The sequence below is a fragment of the Condylura cristata genome, unplaced genomic scaffold (genome assembly GCF_000260355.1).
Source record: "Condylura cristata isolate star-nosed mole 26May11 unplaced genomic scaffold, ConCri1.0 scaffold00003, whole genome shotgun sequence".
In the NCBI taxonomy this organism is placed as follows: domain Eukaryota; kingdom Metazoa; phylum Chordata; class Mammalia; order Eulipotyphla; family Talpidae; genus Condylura; species Condylura cristata.
In genome coordinates, this window is record NW_004567104.1 from 19,977,576 (window position 1) to 19,993,638 (window position 16,063).

The window sequence follows — 16,063 nt, forward strand, 5'->3', positions numbered from 1 at the left end:
AGTAATACATGCTTCTTGGAAAACATATATGCAAAAACAGAACAAACATAGTAATAAACAGAATCTGTATTCATAACCTTAATGAATTGTTGCTAATACTTAAGAAATGTTCCGTCATGGAAAATTTTCAACACACAAAAGTTGAAAGACTCCAACAGTTATCAATATTTTCTTACGTCCCTTGTTTATTTCCTCCCCACCCCCCATAACATTTTTGGGGGGATAGTGTTGAGTATTTTCATGCAAATCCCAGATTTATTGGTAACATAGATTTTTTTGTTTCAATTTTTATTCCATGTGTATGTGCGTGTAACAGAAATGGGGTCATGTGATGCATCAGTTCTGTTTCAGTGACGGCTTTCATCCCTCTGGCTGGCTGTGACTTTTCACTGACCTATCAACATCTGAAACAAATTCCTTCTTTTTAAAAAATTTTATATTTTAACATACATATAGATATATTTTTTCATAATTCTTCATTTTGTACATTTTTTCATCTCAGTTGTAATCCCCCTGGACTTCCCACCACCACTTCACCCCTGTGCCATCACCATAGTCCTGTGTGCTCTTCCCAACCCAGTTTTGATCCTGTTCCCTTCACCATCCCCGTGGATGGTCTCTGGTTTATAATTTGAAACCATTCCTTCTATGAAGGCAGCACAGTGCAGTAGTTAAGAAAGACTGGAGCTCAATTTTTAGCTTTATTACATAATAGCTGTGCAATACTGAGCAAGTTCTTTATCTCTGCCAGACATGGGCTTTCTAGTGTAGTCAATGGGTGAAACAATACCCACTTCACAGGGTTGTAGTGAGAATCAGAACATTCAGCATAGAGTGCAGAACGCTCAGCACACTGCTTGTTAGTAATATATTGTAAGCCCCCAGATATGTCAGGTGGCGATACTGTCATTCTGGGGTGTGAGGACTACATAAGCTCTGGAGCTGGCCCAGCCTATGCAACAACCAGAAAACGTGCCAGAGATTATAGGTTTCTAGAAATCAATGTGCTTCCTGCAAGTAAATATGTGTTTTGGAATCTCAGTTAATACTATGCAAAGGCTTTATGCTAATTAAGTCTCTGAACTTGTTTTCAGAGTAATTAAGATTGCATGGGAACTTAAATGAACTGTGAAAAACCAGATGGGTCCCTTGTCTAAATACAAGTTGCAACATGGACAAACTGCCAACACTAAGACGTTTCTGGTACAAACACCAGAAGCCACTGTGCTTTGGGACCTAAGGCCAGAGAGATCCACACATGTTAGGCGTTATCAAGGAAGGCTTGTGCTTGGGAGCCTAAATGAAAGTAGCAGTGAGTAATACCTTCATCCATGTCTCTGGAAAACCTGTTCAGAATCCTCCCTGTGGGGGTGGTGTCGAAAAACTTCATGGGACTTCGTAGGATTCTCCGGAAAAGCTCGTCATGGAGCCGGGAGGAGGCTCGCAGTGTGCCCTACGGAGCAGAGCACGGAGTGGTCAGGGCCCAGAGCCACAGGAATCCGGCGGGCTGCTTCCACTCATACGGACCACAAGTCCATGCAGAAGCACGCCCAACACTGGAGAAGGGTGAATGGTCATGGAGGAAGGAGGTGACTTAGAAAACACTGAGGCCAATGGGATAGGGCCATCCTGCTCCCCCCACCCAGGGAGATGCCATGCTGAGGTCTGACACCCCGTGACCCGGAGAGAGAAGGAGCAGTTGTGTCCCACCTACCTTGACAAAGACAACGCCGCGAATGGCTTTCAGGATCAGCATGACTACCATGGACAGGGCATAGATGCTGACATAGTAGTGCATGAGAGGGTTGTCCTTCATGCTGGTGCTCACAGAGGTCTTGTTCCCGTGAGTCACTGTGGTGTTCTGTTGGGAGGCAAGGCTCTATGAGGTAGGATCTCTGAGGACTGCCAGGGAACCCCACCCCATTCAGGACCACTCCCAGCTCAAGAGAGGGTGTAGGAGGATAACTCTGCTGGGTCAACACTGGCAAGCTTTGCCCCCCTCTCTCTCAGGAGTCCACTAGTAAGCGCTAGTACTCCATGAAGTGGCCAAGGACAAACTGTTTTGTGAGGTTACATTAGGGACTCACTGTTTTGATCCTGGGTAATCCTCACTCATTATTATTTTTTAAAATTTATTTATTTATGCTTACAGAACTGGGGTACAGGCCAAAGGGTGGTGGGTAAGAGGATTCACCAGAGACAGAGTGGGGAGCAGAACAGGCAGATCAAAGAAGTGCACTGCTGAGGGGAGCAGCAGGTGGGTCATGAGAGGTCTGTCATGCCACATGGGTCAGCTCCCTGGCAGGGGATGGAACTTGTGCTGCAGTGCCTTTGGAGAGCTTCATAGTGCTGTGCTTTATCCCACTGTGCCACCAGGGAGGGCCCTCATTACTTTTTTTAACTGAAAAATAAACAGCTTCCCTAACAACAGCCAGGGATATGAGAGATGGCCACATTCTTTGATGTTAGCAAGTAACCTTACCCCACTTCCTTGCTTGATCCAGTAACTCAACCACCAGGTGCTGAAGGCGGTGCTGCCCACATTTAACATGAAAAGGGACAGAATGAATAGGAACGCCAAGGGCCCCCCTGCAGCCTGAATGTAGACACCGTATACCGACCAGGGTACTGAGCCCTGCCCCTTCTCTTCCAGCTGCACAAGCTGCCCTAGGTAAGAAAGAAACATACACTCAAGAGAGAAAAACTTTTTCCAAAACTAAATCACCCATAGAGCATCAGAATCAAAGGCCCTCAGCTTCACAGGGCTCTAGATTAAAACTACTTCTACTTTATCAAAAGCATTCATTAATCCATTTAGAATTTTCTACATAACCCTATGAACCAGGCCCCGGGATGAGGCCTGAGGCAGTAAAGAGGATTAAGACCAGGTCCTGCCCTTGAAATCTGGCTAAAAATCCTTCCATGAGTTGGTAAGATGGGTAAATAAGTACATAGTTATAATAAAACATGTTTGATGCAAAGCTGGTGCTATAAGCAGGGAAGCCAGGAACATCCTATCATAGAGGGGTACACGTAACCTACTGGGGGGAGCTGTGGGAGGGAGGTTAGCAGTGAGGTCCCAGGGAGTACTTTTGGGGCAGTCCACACTGCATCTTGAATGGTTAGCCCGAGTAGAAGAGATGAGGAAATAATTGGCAGAGGAAGTAAGTGTAGGTACAGAGGTGAGAAATCAGCAAAACAGTATGTACAGAAAACCAACTCAGCATAAACAGAACATTTATGTGTGTCAGGGAGTGGCAAGAGATAAGGCAGATGGAGCAGATTATGGTGAAAAGCTAAAGGGCTTGAACTTTATCCTTCACTCAAATACTCTGAAGGGAATAAGCATAAGTAGGTAGAGATTTGACTCCCAGTCCCCAGAGTAGGAGGATCTGAGGTGGCCAAGAAATCACCATGGCAGGGAGCAGACGCTTCCAGTGTCCCACACACACACAAAAGTGTTTTCCGGATGAGCAGTTCTGGGGAAAACTCCCTTGAACATGGGAGGCCACTGAGAGGCTTCATACAGGAAAGAGGCTTGGCTGGTCTTGTATTTTGTATTCGATTTCTTGGTCATCTGCGTGAAGGGCAGATTTCAATGAAAGCAGCTTTAATGCTCTAGCTCAGAAATGACAAGCCCCCAGGGTGGGGGCAATAGAAGGTGAAGTCTCAGGAAGCAAATTCAGGAGGACATGGTGACTGGCTGCGGGAGGAAAGAAATGGTCCCAGGCTCACTCCCAGATCTCCCTGCTGGGCTCAGATGCTGTCCTGACATGGCAACTAGGGAAAACAGCCCCACAAGAAGCCTCTGCTTCTTCATCACCTGTAATGTCTAATTATCTTGGAACGACCACACAGAGAGCACATGAAGAGCTGTGAGCACCCAGGTGAGTGGTTATGAAGGTGAGAACAAATGTTTCCCAAGGTGCTCTGCTTTTTATACTGACTGTGGTGAGAACTGACAGATGTCTCTGCCTTCTGGGCTATTTGTTTTGTGTGTATGAGTAAGGTGTCTTAAATAAAAATCTCCTATGTGATTTATTAACAGAAAAGAAGCAAATCATGATGGTCAAATCCTAACAATGTTCTGCTGCAGATTTTACACAATGAAGTGAAAACTGGCCCATTTCCAAAGCAGAGGTAAGCCTGGAGAGGTCAAGGCTCCAAAACCCGAGGTGAGGAAGTGCCATGAGCAGAGAGCTTTAAAATTTTTTCTAGTAAACTGATCTGCAGCTTAACACCCACAGGGTAGAAATATCTAAGCTATTACAAATAGAACTCCTAAGATTTGTTCCAGTTCATAGGATAAAGGATTTTGATAAAGAGGATAAAGGACTCTGGGTTGGAATAGTCAAGTAGGAAAACTCCGAGCTGTCACTTCACTGGACCCGCCATCGCCTGGATTGGGCCGAGGGGGTCACTGTCCCCATCAGGAGTCACTAAGGGCATATACATTCTCAGAGCTGGCACACCTCTGACTTATAAAGAGCAGAGATGAATCATATCTCCGCCCATCATTCAATGTTTCCTTAGTCCAGGTGATTCCAATCTGACCAGGATGAGTGGGCATAGGATTAAAAATCGTTCTTTTGCCTAGTTTTGTTTAAACAAATAAAAGTTGTCTCATGGTCTCCTGATTTTAAATAAGAATTTCATTATTTCAGAAATATAAGCCAGGCATTCTACAACACAAATGTCATCAAACATGAAAATAATCACATGGCACAATTTCTGATAAGCTACAAGGACAAATGGAAAATCTCCAAGGTCTTTACCTTCCTCTGGCTTCGCTACTTTTTCCTTCTTGACAGATCCTGTTTTAGGTCCTTTGTCTTGTGATTTCTTCTGTGAACTACTGGTTTCCTTTTTTGAATTAATCTAATATTTTTAAAAAAAAGGATGTTAACTTGAGTTTGGTGATGAGCATTTCAAAACAGATACAAATATCTAATCATTATGCTGTCCACCTGATAATAATGTTGTATGTCAACTATACATCAATTTTAAAAAGTCTCCAGTCACATGGATTTTTAAATTGACAGTAAAAAAAAAATCACAAACTAATAGAAAAAATTAGAGCCAAATCTAGAAGACAAATCTGGAGCTCTAACGGGTGTATTTACCATAATGACTAAAGGCACTGTCTTCAGATCAAACTAGCATTTGCTCACCACTTACTAGGGTAAGAACATCACATGCTATTGCATGTGTAACAAGTCTTAGAGGGAGTTACCACCTCCACTTCTAAGGTGAGGAAACTGAAGCTCAAAAAAATTAAGTGACATACTGAAAACAGGCTCCCTCCACTACACCACGATTATCAATATCCTTTTACTCCCTGAACGTTGCATATTTTAGCTCCACTTCCTCTCACTTTCTCATGTCTACAGGGTTGAGGATAAAATGTGAAATCCAAAGGATGCTGGCCGTCACAGAAAGAGACATAAGTCCAAATCTAGATCATTGTGTCTACGGAAGTTACAGGTAATACCTAGAATGTCTCAGGACATTAAGACATTAGTTATACCTGTGAACCTTATTAACATACAAAAATCCTACTTAAAAGAGGTTGGGAGGCTGGAAAGAGAATGCCCGCACATGTGCAGCTCAGCCAACCACAGGCCCTATGATGCCTTGCATCTCCCGGGGGCACAATGATACTGCTTCCCCTTCCCTCAGACCGGAGGGGAGGTCCTCCAGAGATCCCAGGGGTGACGAGTCTTAGATTCAGGAAAGCACCCTTGGGTCTCACCATGAACATACTCTCAGATGTGCCCTCTCTTCTGTCATTTGTTGTTGGAATAACTGATTGTTTTTGTTTCAGGTCAACATTCCTAATAACCTGAAACACATTGGTTGCGAACAGTTAGTTGTATTGCCCCGGAATCAAACAGGCTGACATCCAAAGACTGAAAAGACTCCCTGAAAAGGCCCCAGTAACTTTCTGCGTTCCTCCCTCTGAGACACAAAATGATCTAGCAGCTGAGAAGCTGGGCACTTAGCCCAGCCTGACTGCGCATCTAGAACCCCAGGTGACCAATGAACAAGGACTTCAATACAGACAGGCTGGCAAGAAGGGAAATACAGCTCTTTGGCGAGCTCTAAGTATGACCTATAATTTGCCTAACTCAAAGCCCTGGGTAGATGTCTATAAAGCTGCTGTCTCTGTGTTGCCATAAGAGGCGGCAGAACAGAAAAGGCACTTTAGAGTGAAACCATCCTTGTTAGCAAGCTGCTTCACTTTTCGGAGTTCCCGTTTCCTCAGCTGTAAAAGTGAGGGGTAATCAGATCTGCCACAGAGCTCTGCTAAAATCAGTAAGTAGGATGACGTCTGAAAAATGCCTAACCTGGTCATCGGGGCACAGTGGATATTACATGGGTGTCAGCAGCCAAGATACCACGGACCATTCTCAAGTGGTCAGCAGCCAAGATACCACGGACCATTCTCAAGTGGTCACATTCATTTATCTTCCCTGGCACCTTATTCACTTATTTATTGAGAAAGGAGTTTCACAATGCCCCAGTCAGGACAGATGGAGCTTATGAATGTGAGCTATGACTGAACAACAGCCCACACAGGACCATACCCTTCTTGTGACTGCCTTATTAATAAGCTCTTGGTGACAGAAGGCCTCAGCACATCAGCTCCCCATTTCTGCTCTCTAAAGTAGAAACAGGATGTGAATTAAAGTACAACAGTCTGGTCCCCAGAAAATAGGAGCCCTACTGATAAGACACAGATTCTGAGTTCAGCTTAGCCCTCACCCCACACCAACCACATCTCCCTTCCTTAGAAAGGAGGAGACACATGAAACTTACCTCCACTGGGGGGGTCTCTCCCAGCAACAGGTTATTGAAAATGGTAGCATAATCCCCATTTAGATTCATCAGCTCTTCGTGGGTGCCCCTTTCTGTAATGCAGCCTTCTTTCATGAAGATAACTTCATCACAATCAGCCAGGTACTGGAGACAAAAGTAGGGATAACACAATGTAGCTGTATTTGTACAAACACATTCAAACACCTCCACAGGCATACCTGCTTCATTGTCCCTCAGAGAGATGGCACTTTTTATAAACTGGAGGTGTGTGGTGACCTGTGTGGAGTCAACCTCATTTTTCTACTAGTATGTGATGATGGTTAGTATTTTTTAGCAATAAAGTATTTTTAAAACTAAGATATACATGCTGTTGTTGTTGTTGACAGAATGCTATTGCATACAATAGACTACAATGTAAACTCTATTTGTCCTGGGAAACCAAAAATTGTATGTGCTTTAATTGCGATAGTTGATTTACTGCAAGATAAGGAAGCACACCTGCAATATCTTTAAGGTATGCCTATACCTAAGTCCAGTAGTTCACATGTGTAAGCAATTCTCCCAGGGTCATCTGGCAATATCTGAGGATCTTTTAGGCAGCTATAACAGGGATGCATAAGACAGCCCTTCCCCTCCCCCGCATAACAAAGAGCTATCTGTCCTCAAATGTCAACAGTCCCACACCTTTGCTTTAGTTTACTGCAATGTAGTTCAGGGAGTAGTGCTTCCAGTTTTGGATATAAATCTGACAGAGCCACTCGAGCCCTGCCTTAAACTTCACACCCTTTCACTATATTCTAAGTACACATCATTCAAGACTTTGTGTGGCAGAATGAGGAGTCAGGCCCTCAAACTTGAGGACATATGCCAAGCAGATGGCAGCATCCTTGAGCTGCTCTCTGAAGAGGCTGCTTGTCACAAAACGACAGAGGGAGAAGAGCTTGTTTTCCCTAAACAGTTCCCACTTACGTATAGATTCTAACACAATGTTTTCCAAATGATCTCAGGTCCCTAACTCCAGTTCCAGCCTCCTCCTCTCTGGCTTTGTAAGCACTGCTTCCTACACTGAAGCCAACATGCGCCCAGGACCTCTGGATCAGATGCCACCTGGTGTAATGGTACCAGCTCTATTGGTACAATGGGCCAGGAGGATATCTGCTGAAATAAATAGTCATGATTCCAGGAACCCATGTCTACCTCCCTGCTGCCCAAAGTGGGTATCCTGGGGAAGAAGCACCACACCTGTAACTGGTGGGTGACAAAAAGAACTGTCTTGGACTTGAGGTGCTTCTGGATAGCACTGTTGAAGATGTGGTTGCCCACATGGGCATCTAAGGCACTGAGGGGGTCATCCAAGATGTAGATGTCCCGGTCACTGTACAAGGCTCGTGCGAGGCTGATTCTTTGGCGCTGCCCGCCACTCAGGTTGGCTCCTCGCTCACCAATCTGCAGGAGTGCAAAAAGTACCATTAAGACTCCAGTTCAACCAGTTCACTCGTGCACCATCACCACAGTCCCTTGTGCTCTTCCACATGATGTAAAATATATAGTCACAATTATTTAAAAAAACAAAACAAAACAAAAAAGGATTCCAGTTCAAGTCTGGAACTGAGTTTAGTGATCACCTCTCTTCTCTTCCATCCAAACCAGGTCCTCTTGTATCCCCTACCTAGAGGAAAGGTTACTCTATTCCTCACAGGACAACCTCAGACCTGGGGGAGTCAGTGTAGATGCCTCCTCATTGCTCACAATCATCTGGCTACCTTCAAATCTACACCTGTCCTTGCTACTCTACCTCCCCACCCCATTTCAAGCCATTCTTTCTGGATAGAAAGGTTTTCCAACTCAGAAAGCTGGTCACATCCCATCCTTCTCTGTAAAACTTAAAGGATAAACTCTAAAGAGTCACACATGGCACACCAAACATGCCCCAGGCTCCCCGGCAGCTCTCAGCTTCCCCTGTCTATATACCAAGTCATTTAAAACTGTACATTACAAACACACAAATACTGTTGTTGCCATGCCTTCTCTGTATTTTATTTGCCCAGTAGTGGTGTCTGTGCAAGACCACCCCACCCCCCACCTATTCCTCTACTAATATCCAATAGAAAGGGGGCTCTTTCATCAGTTGATTTGGTGCTTTGTGGGTGTCTCACCCTCTCAACTGTAAGGCTTTTAAGGGCAAAGATTACTGCCCTATTCCTTTATAATCCCAGAGCCTAGGATTTTCCGCACAGGTAGCTGGCATAAACATGTACCTAGTACCAGTGACTAAATGAACAGAAGAATAAATCAGTTGTCAAATGGCTATATTTTACAAAAGTCCTGTCCTTGAAACATTCAATTACTTCAGTGGTTTTCAATTTTGAGCATGTATTGGAATTGCTCACTGAGTGTGTTCAGATTGCTGAGTCCCACCCTAGAGTTTCTGATTCAGTAGGTCTGGTGTGGGGCCTAGAAACTTTCATTGCTGATAAGTCCCCTGGTGAAGCAGAAGCTACTGAATTCTGTTGATCTGAAGCCACTGAGAACTAGTGAATTAAGAAAACCATTCACCAAATCTGGACTGAGGGTTTTAGCTGAAGTCAGCTGAGTAAAAGTGGCCCCGAGACTTCTAGGACAGCTGCTGGAAGACCATCATCAACACTGACCAGTAGGAGCAGAGAGTTCTATAGATGCCTCTGGAAACTGCTTCAGGACAGAGAGCCAAAGAGGCCTTGCACTGAAGTCACTTTCTTGTGGTAAAGGGCTCTCTGCAAACTGTATCTAGTAAAGAAGTTGGCAGAGAAAGAAACTCAACATGTAAATGCCTGACTTGCAGTTTTAAAAATGAACAGTATTGAAAATATTAAACTGGACCCAAGAGTGGGGTTTTGTGAAATATCTATATGCTTGAAGCAGGTAATATGGTTACCTGTGTCCTAGGGAAAAATGCTTTCCTAAAAAAGTCCCAGTGAAAGCAAAATTCCCTTTGCAGTTCTTCTCCCACACATTTAGGATGCACCCCTAGGAGATAGCTCCGCTGGAGCCCTGCCGCCCCAGCTTCTGGAATCCTCTCTGCTAAGCACAAAGTCCCTTCAGGGGCAGGCTATACCTCAGTCAGGTCACTGTTGGGAAGAATGGCCAGGTCAGGCCTCAGACAGCAGCTGTTCAGCACAGAGTTGTATCTGGAGGACACAAAGAGACTTAGCATCAGCGCCTGGGATGGAGCAAAAGGGGCTGCTGACTCGGGCTGCCTTGCGTCTCACATGGCCACGATGGAAAGCATGACAGAAACCAAACATTTCTTGCCTTTCTTCATCAAATTCCTTCCCAAAGAGGATGTTATCTCTCAGAGTGGCATTGAGGATCCAGGCCTGCTGGGCCACATAAGCGAAGGTTCCATTGACTGCAATGCTGCCCTCTAGAAGTGTCATCTAGGAGACAGACAACCTCCAATGGCATCACAACTCACAACCATCACCCTACGCCGAAAGAACTCCCCACAGTGCACATGGAGTTGAAAGTCTCGGCAATTCCCTGGATGTTTTTTGGACCCAAATCCAGAACTTCCTCGGTTTCGTGGACAGCTACAGCAGCAAAGAAAATCAAAGCTCTCCTTGCTTATGTGTTATGGGAGCCCAGTGTCATCCATGATGTGAATGAACAAATATTTCATTTAGCAACCTACCACTACTGGATATCCTCTCTTGCTAATTGCAAGCTGCTTTAATTAAAGGAAGTGCATGCAGAAGGCTCTTTCAGGATCCCCCTGGGGAGGATACTGTAAGGGCTTCGTGTTAGTCCCTGCCTCAAGATGAAGGCAGACCAACTCGTCTACAGAATTAATCCAGGCTGTTGGCTAGACCAGCTGCTTCTGTAAAGTGAGAACCAAAGGGCAGAAGTGGGGATGGGGAAGGGGGGGAGGGCCGGGGGGTGGGGTAGGATGGAAATCCAGGTTAGACATCAACTATGATTATAGAGCATCTATACAGTGAGGCAGGAGATGTCCTCCAATGTGAAGAGACTGCATGATGAGCTTCACATTGTGTTTTCACTCAGAGTGACAGATGGGTTGATTGGTTCATTTTACCCTCCTTCATGGTTCCTTTGGGTGCAAAAGCTGACCTCTGTCTCAGTTAGAGATGCTACAGCTTCTGTTAACCAGTCTGTGTAGGACTGGCACACACAAGCGTGTTCACACAACCACTTTAACACAGTGTACACACACAGTGCACCCGCCCTAGACCATAACATGGCAGTACACACTTAGCAGGACTACCCACAGGCGGTGAGTTCTCTGAATACCCTCAGATGTATACAGAAACCCGCAGAGTGTCTACTGTGGAAACCCACACCTCTGCTGCTATACGGGCACCCATGGTCCAGACCAGCAACAGTTAAACTCCAGAGAACTGGACCTGACCTGCAACACCAGCCTCCCACGCTGAGAGAGGGTTGTCAGGACTTGATCCAGAAGCAAAGACCCACCCAACCATGGCACACCCTTGACAAAGATATGTCTTGCTGGATTGCCCAGCAGCACTTAGAAACTGACCTCTGATAGCCTTCTCCCATTTCACGCCCCCCTCTGTGTCTTATCACGGTTCCTTCAATCTGACTGAGTATTAGAAATTACCTTGGAGGTGTTTGGCTTTTTACAAAGACCAGTGTGTGGGCCACTGAAGAGTCTCGTAAAGCAGAAGTGGGGGGAAACAACCCCCCCCCCCAGTGACCTGACTGCAGACTACCCCAGCTACTACCACTCCGCTAACGGACAGTGCTGCTGAGCAAAACCAGCATTGCTACAGAACACCCTCCACTTGTTTCCATTTCCTCAATGTGGATAAATGACCCAGAGAATTATTTTGTCTGTCAGGAGGTCAGAATTACCTTAACCACCTAATCAAGTTAAAAAGCAGGTGGGAATACCACAGTGATGCTTTTTCTTATGATTTGGCTTTAAACTAGTAAAAGATTGTCTAAGCGAGAGGATGCTAAATGCTGACAGGTCTCTGCTGTACAACATCTCACTGCTTGTGCTATGTTTGTGTGTCTATGAGGCCTTGCTACTACTAGCCCGTGACCTCCTGCAGGGCATATTTTTGTCAACTGCTTCTAGATCAAATCTTGACAGCTCCCTCTCTGGCAGGGAGGCTGGTGCTGAGCAGCTCTGCTTCTGCAGTGTTTCTTTCTGTTCTGGGGGGTGTTTGTTCATCTCTTAACTCTAATATTCCCCAACAGTGTCAGGCATACCTATGGCACTCAATAAACACATGATGAACACAAGAACACACAAGAAACAAATGATTTCATTGGGCATCCATCATCTTTAGTCAGGTGTCCACTGAGAGACCCTTTCTGGACTCTGCTGCTGCTGGGGATGTGGGAGTGAGGGTAGGGGTGGAAGGTGAGGAACTTGATTAGACCAAGAGTTCATTTTGTTTCCACCTTTCGAAACTCTTCAGGAAATAGGTTCATTTTTCTTGAGATTCTTGCTAAGCAGAGTCCAGAGAAAGAAGCAGAAAAAGCAAGTAACAAAATCTTACCTGGCCTAAAATGGCTGAAATGAGAGAGGTTTTTCCACTTCCTACGCTGCCACAGATTCCAACCAGTTTCCCCTGGACAAAACACACAGAGGAGGAAGGTAGTCAGGTCTGACGGAAGGCACAGCTCGAGGGAATCAAGACCTCTTTGAGGAAAACACCTCCTTAACTACTGTCCATGAATATGGGAACTGTCTCCCTGACACCCACGAGTCACTCACCTCTGTCTCCTCTCTTGTCAACCACCTACCCCCAGGGCTTCTGTGGGGATACACTAAGGAACAGATGTGTAAGCCTTTTGGGAAAATTAAATGTGTCACACCCCTTGAAGTATCTTACATTACTTTAGAATGGCTCGGTTCCTTTTCTACCTTGCTGGAGCCCATGTTTTGAGATCATTTCTTTTTTTGTGGCCGTCTTTGAAAGAGAGGGCAGGGCTCTTGATGATGATTTTATCATGATTTTGTTCCTAAGGTCTAATTATTTTCTTTTTTAAAAGATTTATTTATGTATGCATATAAGAACTGGGGTACAGGCCAGAGCTGTGGGGGGGGGGTGGCGGTGGTGAGAGGATTCATCAGAGACAGAGTGGGGAGCAGAACAGGTAGATCAACTGAAACACATTGCTGAAGGGAGCAAGAGGTGGGTCCGGAGAGGTCTGCCACATTATGCGGGTCAGCTCCCTGGCCAGGGATCGAACTCATGCTGCAGTGGCTGTAAAGAGCTTCACAGTGCTGTGCTTTAACCTGTTGTGCCACCAGGGAGGCCCCAGGTCTAATTATTTTCAATGAAAACTATGTGCCCTGTTGCTTCCGTTTTTCTTTTTTTTTTAAAGATTTATTTGTGCATACAGAACTGGGGTACAGGCCAGAGGCTCAGGGGTGGCGAGAGGCTTCACCAGAGACAGAGTGGGGAGCAGAACAGGCAGATGGACGAAGTACACTGCTGAGGGGAGCAGCAGGCGGGTCAGGAGAGGTCTGCCGCGCCATGTGGTCACCTCCGGGGCAGGCGGGAATCGAACTCATGCGGAAGTGGCTTTAGCTTCTCAGTGCTGTGCTTTAACCCGCTGCGCCACCAGGGAGGGCCTGCTTCCGTTTTTCTAAACACATTTCCAAGAATCTGAGGCATAGCTATACCACCAAACCCACATGAAAGTAGAAAACCAAGCCTGTGATTAACTGAGTACCCTCAAGCAAAATAAATGAATTCTCAATAGGCAGTGTTAAAAGTGTTCAAAAACAGACGCTTTTCAAAGGCCCATATTAAAATGGGTGGTTAATAACCCTGCATTGGCTCAAGGCTCTCACGGAAGGCAGGCAGGGAGCGTGATGGTGAGGACAAAGCACAGATTCTGGAGGCAGATGGGTCTTGAACCCCAACTCCACGGCACTTGCCAATTGTGTGATGTTGGCTTTGTTCCTTACACCAATATTGTCTCACTGTGCTTTGGGTTACTTGAGGGAAGCAGGTGCACTGACTGGTACATAATGAAAGTGTGTTGGAAAAAGCTGGACAAGATATAGTTCCAGAGTCTGAAAGATTACAACAGCCTGTGGTGAGAGAGGAAGACCAGTCACAGGTTCACTCTGCACAGGCAGGTAAGGTTTATGCAGAGAAAACTGTTGACAGTAAATGGCAATTAAAGGAGATAATGTAAAGTCAGTGCCCAGAGCACAGAATTTGCCAAACATTAACTTCTCTGCCCTTCTCTGGGCAAGGGAGAGGCACTGCATCTCTCCTCAATCATGTGAATGTGGGCCTTAACGGACACAGTGAGAATCCAAAAATGGCATTAGAACAGTAAATTTCAGCTGAATATGAGGAGCTGATCAGTAATGTAAGTCAGCTAGCCATCAAGAGAATATGATCTGTTGTTGAGAGTTAAGGGAGTCAAAAACTGCCTTGAGTGTCTGACCTTCCATCATGAACTACATGCCAGCTGTTTCAGGTGGTCTCCTAAGGATGAGCTTTCCTCTCATGTTCATAGCTTTCAAGAGTTGGGAGCGCCTGTTCCCTCTTCACTCTAGCTCTGGACCTGTGCCACATGCCTTTCTTCAGCTGGTTTTGATGGACACCCACTGGAACCAGCTACTCCACTTCCAGTTATGTAAATCAACCTTTCGAACCCTCTCCAGCGCCACCTTGAGTTCAAGATATCTTTCTCTCTCTCCTGGGTTAATACTCTTGCTTCCTTCCTGGCACACTTTTCTAAATCCAGAAGTTAGAATGATTCTCTTTATACACAGAATGATCACATCGCTTTTCTGATCCAATCCCTTCAACAGCCTCTCTTATCACTTGGGAGAAAACCAAGATCATTAGACTCTGACCTCCAACAGCTTCCCTTCTACGCTTACTCTGCTCCAGTAATAGGTCTGCTTTTAAAGATTAGTTTTCAAGTTTCATTCTAACATTATATAGTATAAATTTCAGGCATCACTGCAGACTCTGGGTCGCTGGTTGCTGCTCCTTTTGCCAGGAATGTTCCAAAACAGCAACCAGGCATCCATATACCTTCTCCTTCAGGACTTTGCTCAAAGACAACTGTTTAAATGAGGCCTCCCCACAGGCAACTTAATTGAATTACAATCACTCATGGCTCCCTGCCTCTCTCTACTCCTGCTTCTTCATAACTTTTATCTCCATCTGATCATGTATTTGACTTGTCCATCTATGCCCAAGCATGTTCCAAGAAAAATGTAAGTTTCAAGAAGCCAGGGATGTTTTATCTGTTTGATTTTTTTTTTTTTTTTTTGCTGCTATATCCTCAGTCTTACAACAGCGCCTGTTACAGAGCTGGCACTCAAAAAGTGGCTATTAAATGGGCTGACCTATACAGTTCATTCTCTGAATGATGCAGTTTGAATTCAGATTTTTTCAATTCTTCTTGTTCTCCCTACTCTTCAGCCTATTCAACACGAAGACAATGAGGATGAAGATGTTTTGGACAATCCACTTAAGATTTTCATTTTTTAGCTTACTTTACAAGAATACAGTTTTATAATACATATAACATATAAATATATGTATTATATATGTATATATATACACACACATAATATAACATATGTATTAATCGACTATGTTATCAGTAAGGCTTCCAGTCAATGGCAGGCTATTTTAAGTTTTGGTGGGAGGTCGAAAGTTATATGTGATAAGGGATCAGGGAAGAAAAAAAAGAGAGAGAGAGACTAACAAATGTAATAGAGTAAAAATGAAAACAATGAACAACTATAAACCAGAGATATTTATGGGGGTTGGAGGGGGAATGGGATAGGAACTGGGGTGGGAAGAGTGCACTGGACTGTGGTGATGGCACATGGGTGAACTGGTGATGGGAGGCCCATGGGGATTACAACTGAGATGGGAAAATGCACAAAATGAAGACTAATATAAAAAAAAGAAAATTAAAAGGAAAAAAAATTATATGTGGATTTTTGACTGCATGGGTGTCCATGCTGCTCACTCCCATGTTGCTCAAGGACCAACTGCATGAAACATCTGGGACCCTCTGGATGCTTCAGTCCCCAACATGGTGCCAGTTCTCCATCATATTATTTATCTTAAGAGCCCTGAACCTGGAGTTTCTGTTCCAGCCACTCCCGAGTGGAGGGTGTCTGAGAGCCTCTAGTCCTGTGCTACCTGGGCTGTGACATCATCTACCACAACGATCCTTTACTGACATCAAAAAATAAGCAATTCCAACAGCAGCACTGAGA

General features: G+C 44.9%; 1 protein-coding gene across 1 annotated transcript in view; it reads right to left on the reverse strand.

The window, feature by feature from the left end:
• The window catches only part of ABCC5 (ATP-binding cassette, sub-family C (CFTR/MRP), member 5), a 74,778-nt gene that overhangs the window by 20,936 nt on the left and 37,779 nt on the right, over window positions 1-16,063 (reverse strand). The window contains exons 12-20 of the mRNA XM_004675396.2: window positions 12,348-12,419; window positions 10,111-10,235; window positions 9,914-9,986; window positions 8,062-8,265; window positions 6,820-6,963; window positions 4,776-4,878; window positions 2,483-2,667; window positions 1,715-1,861; window positions 1,325-1,453 (exon numbers count right to left, since the gene is read on the reverse strand). Coding sequence (XP_004675453.1) covers window positions 1,325-1,453; window positions 1,715-1,861; window positions 2,483-2,667; window positions 4,776-4,878; window positions 6,820-6,963; window positions 8,062-8,265; window positions 9,914-9,986; window positions 10,111-10,235; window positions 12,348-12,419 — 1,182 coding nt within the window. The remainder of the gene's footprint in view (window positions 1-1,324; window positions 1,454-1,714; window positions 1,862-2,482; window positions 2,668-4,775; window positions 4,879-6,819; window positions 6,964-8,061; window positions 8,266-9,913; window positions 9,987-10,110; window positions 10,236-12,347; window positions 12,420-16,063) is intronic.